The sequence below is a fragment of the Jatropha curcas genome, chromosome 6 (assembly GCF_041381405.1).
Source record: "Jatropha curcas cultivar XTBG-Jc1 chromosome 6, XTBG_Jcur_1.0, whole genome shotgun sequence".
NCBI classification, from domain to species: Eukaryota; Viridiplantae; Streptophyta; class Magnoliopsida; order Malpighiales; family Euphorbiaceae; genus Jatropha; species Jatropha curcas.
In genome coordinates, this window is record NC_143156.1 from 2,393,700 (window position 1) to 2,402,000 (window position 8,301).

Sequence of the window (8,301 nt, forward strand, 5' to 3'; positions counted from 1 at the left end):
TATTAACAAAATGGATTATACTTTAATCAAGCATGAACATTTAGAGTTAATGGCTCAATAGTAGTAGGATGAGCTCTGAATTTTGACACCATGATAATAAAATAGACCGGGTTTAACTCACTCTCTAAAAATTAGTTCAAAAGAAAAATAATTGTCTAGTCTATTATTGTAATTAAATACCTTATTCTAAATCAACATATAATAATAATAATAATAATAATAATAATAATAATAATAGTAAGATGCGCAAAACATTACTTATTAAATATATATCTATTTATATAAATAGATAAAAGTTAAGGTACACAAAATTTTGTGGCACAATTTTAGAGTATTAAGATGCTTATATGGCAAAATGATAGCCTATACATTAAGTTGGAAATAATTTTTTATATTTTTAAAAATTATTTTAAATATAATTAATAGAGTTGTTAATTAATACCATTGATAATATTTTCAGTTTTTAAATAAATAATTAAATTAATAATTTCATTAATATTTTAAAAACTTTTTACTTCTTTTTCTAAAATAATTAACAAAATTATTAATATTTATTCTCTATATTTTTCTTTTTCCACTATTGCAGAATTTGTATATATATCTATTTCAATATAAATGAAACCTTAAAGAAAATCAATTCTTTGCAAATAATATAAGATTATTTTTATGTCATTTTATTGATGTGAGTTTGATGAATGTGGTGATGGTGATGGAGTTACAAAGTGTATTCAATTTCCGATGATCAACAAAAGTATAATTTTGTGATTAATAATAAATTATTCATAACAATTAGCATATTTAATGCATATAAAAGCATTTTATTTATTGTTATTATAATTAAGTGTTTATTTTTGTTAAGCAAAATGTCACTTATATCATAATTTTTCACAATGCTTGTTTTTAATGAAATTAAAATTCATTTTCTAATATCATTAATATGTGAAATAGATAAATATTAATAACAAAATTGATGTTTATGTTTTATTTTGTAAAGGGAGATTACAGTACTTCTCAACCTATTCCAAATTAGGATAAACTTTGATGAAATTTTTTTAAAAACTTAATGTATATGCCAAATTTTAGATATTTGTTCAAAATGAATTCAATAATTGATATTTAAAAAAATATTTTAAAATCGATTAAAATACTTATAAAAATTAGAAATTTTAAACGTTATTATAAACTTGATTGATGTATACATATGCCAATACATTGATCGTTTTGCAAGAATCTATTAAAAAATTTATTTTTTATTTTATTTTTTTTATATTATTAAGTATAATATTGGATATTTGGATTCTTAAAAATAATTATTAATTATATTAAAAATAACAATTTTGTTTCTAAATATTATACATCCCACACGAGCCCAAGAAGACGACTAGTTTATTGTGTAAAATTAAAGTGTTGAATCAATACAATTAGAGATTCAATGAATCGCCTTAAAAATTTTAAAAAAAACATTAAATTTTTTTTTAAAATTAAGTTTAGATGTCAATCCACGCTCATATAAATTAGTAAGTTGGCACCCAAAGAAAAATGTTAGGGACATTTCCAATGACTAACCCAACAATTAATACCGCTATGAAATGGCATTACGGATATATTAGGGTCTTTTTCAATTTCTAGATTTGCATGTTTATAGGTTGCAATCGTATCTATTAGGGTTTGAGACAAACAAATCTCATTTATATGATTTTTCTTTATTGTTCTTTTGTAATTTCTTTAATATGATGTTCGTTTAAAGATTTCGCAATTAAGAATTTTTATTATCAAGTTAATTGATATGATATTGATTGATATATTTATAAACTTTTTGTCAAAAATAGTATCCAGACTTTTTACTTTTCATATTTTCTATATTTTGTAAAATAATATTGTTGTTCATTTTACAAGATATTTATGATTATCTTACGATAATTAGACATTTTTTAGAATAATTTCTTGGAATTCTATTTTTCTTGGAAAATATTTTTCCATAAAAAATTGAATTTCGGTGAATAAATTCATCTTACCTCATAATAGTTGAAATATTCAGTTTTATTTAATTTATTAGATTTAAAAAAAAAATACTAAATTAAACTATTAGGATAAACTTACAAATTTTGCAGTATGAAGGATCTTACATGCATGAGTTCGCGCCTACGAGATTATCAAATCTATATTGGTTGGCCTTTTTGCCTATTGTAATATGAGTCATTTTTAAGAAAAATGACTTTCCATTTTTTAAAGTCTAAAACATTTTTCCAATATTAATAAATTTATTATAACCTTATAAATTTTTAATTTATTAATCATTGGTAGTTATTACTACCACTTATCATTCACCACCATCGGTTACCATCAGCCACCATCATCGGTCATTGACAACTTTCATAATTTAATTTTTTTTTTGCATTCTTCTCATATTTAACAATAAAATTTTCAAAATAGAAAATTTATATTATTATTAATATTTTTATGATCTTACGAGTTAAAATTTTAATATTTTTAACTAATTTTTAATATTGCAAATAACCAACAAAAAAAATTATTTAAAAAATATTTTTCAACTAAAAACATCATGTCTTCCGAAAATAAACATAACCTACGTGGTTATGTCTTTTCTTTCGCCTTCCATGTATAAGTATAAAATATTTCCTTCAATTTTCTTTTTTGACTATTGCAATAATGCGGTTCATATTGTGTCTTTCTTCCCCCTTTTCCTCCCTCCTTCATGTATAAGAATAAGATATTTCCTTTAATTTACTTTTTTGACTATTGCAATAATGGTGTTCATATTTTATCTTTCTTCCCACTTTTCCTCCCTCTTTCCATGTATAAATACAAAATATTCTCAATAATTTTCTTTTTTGCCTATTAAAATTATGGGACCGAGGAATATATATATTAATTATTAATCTGTTAAAGTAAATTTATTTAATAAGTTACCTATCATACATTATATAATTTCAAATGATAATTTTAACGTGGATAGTGGATAATTGGCAATGATTACATTTTGATTATCTAAACATTAATGACATTAACGATGAATTTTTTGATTTTTGAGCAACTAAATAAATAAATTAATAATATAATATTTTTTATGCTTGAAATGTGTCTTGAAAAATTCAAATTATAACAAAGAGTTACATAATTATCTAATTATGATTTATAAAAAATTATTAGATTGTGATTGTGAGGTCAATTTTCCTCGGTATTTATACTATGATTTTTATACTTATCAGCAATTGGATTAAATTGAAATAACTTTTATAAGTGAGCAATAAACTGTAATTATACAAATCAAGCGAAGCTCCAAACACGGCACATGAGATCCGCTCACACGCGCACTACAATGTCTCTCTTTTTGGCTTTACTCTCGCATCGCCCACTTCTCTCTCTTTCCCACTTCCACTCACTCACTTTCCTAAAAGCTTCTTTGAAGTTTCTGTGATGATGACTCTCAAATCCCAATGGTTTAGCTTTATATATACTCTTCTACGTTTTATAAAACTCGCCCTTCTACGGCTTCTTGTATCATTTGAATTTTCCGTTATGAGTTCTTCTTTCTCTTCTTCTGCTTCAACCTCTTTCCAGCTAACCCCTTCTTTTATCATTAATGCCAATGCTGCTTCTTCTCCATCCTCAACCTCTTCCCAGCAAATCCCTTCCGAGCTAAATAACTATGAAGTTTTTATTAATTTCAGAGGCAAAGACATCCGCGATGGTTTTCTCTCCTTTCTCTTTGAATCTTTGAAGGAAAAAGGAATCAATACCTTCAAGGATGAAAACCTTAAAAAAGGAACTGAAATAACACCAGCCCTCAAGCAAACAATTCAAGAATCATGTATTTCAATTGTCATATTCTCCAAAAACTACGCAGATTCTCCATGGTGCTTGGACGAACTTGTTGTGATAAATAAATGCAGAGAAAAGGGAGGACAAATGGTTTTACCAGTTTTTTACCGTGTAGATCCAACTGATGTTCAAGAGCTGAGAGGGCCTTTTACAAAGGCACTTGCTAGGCTTTTACAAGATCACAGCGATAGATCACACAACCTGGGTGGATGGTGCCATGCTCTGAAGACAATCAGCAACGATTTAGGTGCTTTTGTTTCCAATGAGATCAAGTAAAGTTATTATTTTCCCTTGTTTGCTTTTACATGTCTTTTTTATTTTCTATTTATTAATAATAGATCAATCTTGCGCACACAACAGATGGCTTTTAGTTACGATATCCACTCCTTTGGACTGTTACTTATTTTCACTTTCTTGTTAAAATTCTGTTTCATTTTCTCCTATTCCTTCAATCATGGGATTGACCCACCCAGTTTTTCCAAACACTTAATTGATTCTATTCTAGAAAATATATAAGTTCGGGCTTACTTTTTGTTGTTCATATGTGATCAGGAATGACCAAATGCTAGTTCAAAGAATCGTCAATCGTGTTTCAGAGATATTAAGTCATATGCCATCAAATGCTAGTTACCATGAGAAGTTAGTTGGAATTGATTCGCGTGTCGAGGAAGTAATATCGTTATTGGATATTGATGTAAATGACAGAAATTGGATAATAGGAATTTGGGGAATGGCTGGTATTGGAAAGACAACGCTTGCTGGTATAGTGTTTTCCCAAATCAAGGCTAAATTTGATGCCCACTGCTTTGTTTCAAATGTCAAGCAACAGATAAAGAAGGAAACAGCAATTGTTTTACGGGATAGAATCATTCGTTCACTAACGGGAGAGGAAAGTTTGAAAATGGGCTCACAACTTTTAGTTTTAGATGACTGGATTCTGAGGAGGCTTCAGCGTAAGAAAGTTCTTATTGTTTTTGATGACGTTGATGATTCACACGATTTAGATCTTCTAGCTGGAAACTGTAGTTTGTACCGTAAGGGAAGTAGAATCATTATAACTAGTACAGATAGACAAGTACTTAAAAATGTTTGTCATGAAGAACATATTTGTCAGGTTAAGGGATTAATTTATGAGGAAGCTCTTCAACTATTTAGCTTGCACGCTTTCCATCAAAATGAACCGAAAGAAGGATATGTTCTGCTATCCCAGCAGGTGAGAAGTTATGCTCAAGGCAATCCCTTAGCACTAAAAGTTTTAGGCTCCAGCCTTTATGGCAAGGAGAAAGAGTACTGGGAGAGCCAATTGCTCAAATTGAAAAGCATCCCGAACAAGAGAATTCAAGATGTTCTAAAAATAAGTTATGATGGGTTAGATAGAAATGAGCAGAGCATATTTCTGGATATCGCATGTTTCTTTGGAAAAGGAGATACACATGAAAATAAGCTTGAAAAAATAATAGAAAGTTTTGGTTTCTTTGCGAGATGTGGAATAAGGAGTCTCATTGATAAATCTCTCATCACCATCGGAAGCTATGATCGTAAAGTAGAAATGCATAACTTACTACAACAAATGGGAAAGGAGATTGTGAATGAGGAATGCAAACAGCCTGGAGGACGTAGTAGGTTGTGGAATCCTGACGACATTTCTCATGTATTCAAAACAAATACAGTAAGGAGCAAAATTTGCTACATTTTTCTTTTGTTTTTCTTTTTATGTTTGAACAATTGAAATTTGAACTTACTGCTCCACGTAATTAGTTAATTAGATGATTCCAATAGCTTTTATTTTTAAATACTTTATTCTCAATTAACTATTTTCATTTGTTGTTCATTTATCAGGGAACTGATAAGATTGAGTGCATTTCGCTTAAGATGTTCATTATTGAAGCTTTTGAGATAAGTTCCAAAACTTTCATGAAGATGCCTAATCTTAGATTCCTCATAATCTTTGTTTCCAAAATGATTTTGCCTGATGGCCTTGATTTTCTTCCAGAAGAGCTAAGATATTTAGATTGGTACAGTTACCCTTTGAAATCATTGCCGTTGAAGTTTTGCCCAAATAATCTTGTGCAACTTCACTTGCATGGCAGCCAACTCAAACAACTGTGGGATGGAGATAATAATAAGGTATATTTCCTAAACTTTAATATTTGTATTTGGTGTAAATGAACTTATAACATAATAAGATGTAGTTTGATAATAACTTATACTTAGCTGAGTTAAAATTTATAAAAATGGTTTGATTAGTCAAATTGGTCTTAATATAACTTGTATAGTTGAGTTAAATTTTATAGTTGAGTTAAAATGGAGATAATAACTTGTATTTAGTTGAGTGGCGGATCCAATACTTTGTTTACAAATTAATTTTAATATGGTTAAAGGTCAAATCATTGAATTAAATGAGACTTTTTAATTTCGTGAAGTAATAAAAATTTTGATCAATCAATATATGAAGAAATTCAAATGTTAAGAATATACTTTTGGCTTATTTAAACAGCAGATGATGTGTTAATTTTTACCCTTATAGCAACAACAAATAGAAACTACCTAGACATAAGTTTATTAATCTCCATACTTTAAATTGGCTTATTTTAATTTTGGTATGTGTACAGAAAATTATATTAAACTACAATTTTTAGAATTTATTTTTTGTATTATTTGATTAAATAAACAAATAAGTAAATAACTACTTTTGAATTGTAAAATAATTATTTTGTGAGTATTTGGCTTTATGTTTTAGTTATTGTAATTTTAAAATAAATAATAAGAATACTAAAAATAAAAATAAAAATATAAATTATGCTTTATGTTTTAATTATATTTATATTTATACTATAAATATAAAATTATATTAAAATACATTCCACATTGATCATTTTCTCAAAAAATATATATAAGATAAAATTTTTGAGACATGGGGGCCATGGCCCCTGCTAGCCAGTAGCCACCATTGGATGAGTAGTGAAATTATATGTATATATATATATATATTTTTTTTTTTGGATAAATAACAAATATATATAAAGCATGAAATTTTAATATTTCATATTCTTGCTCTTTTTATTACAGCCTTTTAAAAGTTTGAAAGTTATGGACCTCCGCAGCTCTCTGTCTTTATTGAGAATTTCGGACCCATTTCAAGCCCCAAACCTTGAGATGTTATGTTTGTCAAGATGTAGACGTTTCATTGAGCTTCCTTCATCTCTTAAATATTCAACCAAGCTTGTTCGGCTAGACTTAAGGTACTGTGTAAGTATTCGCAGTTTGCCAAGCTTCCTTCAGTTAGAAAATCTTCTTATTCTTGATCTTCGAGGTTGCAGTAAACTTGAAGAATGTCCAGAGCTTCCTTGCAATTTATTGGATTTAAATTTAAGTGAAACTGCAATAAAACAATTGCCTTCATCAATTGGACATTGCTCTCAACTTGTTGCATTACCGTTGAGCGGGTGTACAAAGCTTGAAAATCTTCCAGATTGCATTGGCCAGTTAAAATCTCTGAAGCAACTTGACGCAAGAAGAAGTGGCATAAAAACATTACCATCCTCTTTCAATCAATTGAGCCGATTGGAATGTTTATATTTTGAGGGATGTAAAGGTTTGACGGTATGGTCTTCTTCGTTGTCCAGTTTGAATAGCCTACGGAAGCTTTATCTGGGTAACTGTGGTATATCAGAAATTCCAGAGAGTATTGGATCATTAGTTTCATTAAAAGAGTTATATTTGGACAGAAACGGTTTCGAAAGCATTCCTGCAAGCATCAAACAACTTTCTAACTTGGAGATTCTTAAGTTGGATGATTGTAAGAGGCTTAGATATTTGCCAGAGCTTCCATGCACAAAGTTATTTTCTGCATCAAATTGCACCTCTTTAGAATTTGTATCATTTTCGTCCTTTTGCAAAGCAGAAACAGAAGATGACCGGTACGCTTTTCTTAATTTTGGTAACTGCATCAAATTGGGTGATACTGTACGTCTTCAAATTACGGAAGCCTTGTTCTCAGCACAGCAAGGCCGGGACGTACGTTTCCTTTCTCTAATATCAAATTAATAAAGAAGTCCTTATTAAAAAAAAATGTTAATTAATTTTTTCGATGATAAACTTCAATGGAATATTTTCCTAACTTGTGAATTTCATAATTAATTTATGCTTTGACAAGGGAAGAGAGATAAACATAATAAAATTAAACTATATATCATCTTACCATGAAAAAAAATATAACACGAAAAGATTTCAATAGTTATTATGGGCCTTTTTTAAAATTTGTGTTTAAATTATCCATTTAATCTTTCATCAGCTATTTAAATTTAGCTCTATCGTTAATTAATTATGATATTCTTTAACAAAATATATTTTCATGGAGCAGGACCATAATTTATGTTTCCCTGAGGTGGAAGTGCCGCAAAGTATGAAATATCGAACAAGTGGGTCTCATCTTTCAATTCAGTTGGAAAGGCCTGA

The 8,301-nt window shown here is 28.5% G+C and overlaps 1 protein-coding gene across 1 annotated transcript; it reads left to right on the forward strand.

Moving 5' to 3' along the window:
* Positions 1-3,391: 3,391 nt before the first annotated feature.
* Positions 3,392-8,299, forward strand: LOC105633329 (disease resistance-like protein DSC1; the record flags this gene model as incomplete). Its single annotated transcript, XM_089722667.1, has 6 exons — positions 3,392-4,115; positions 4,396-5,512; positions 5,683-5,970; positions 6,913-7,085; positions 7,164-7,860; positions 8,207-8,299. Coding segments are annotated over exons 1-6 (3,045 nt in total), but the record flags the coding sequence as incomplete, so codon positions are not given.
* Positions 8,300-8,301: the final 2 nt, after the last annotated feature.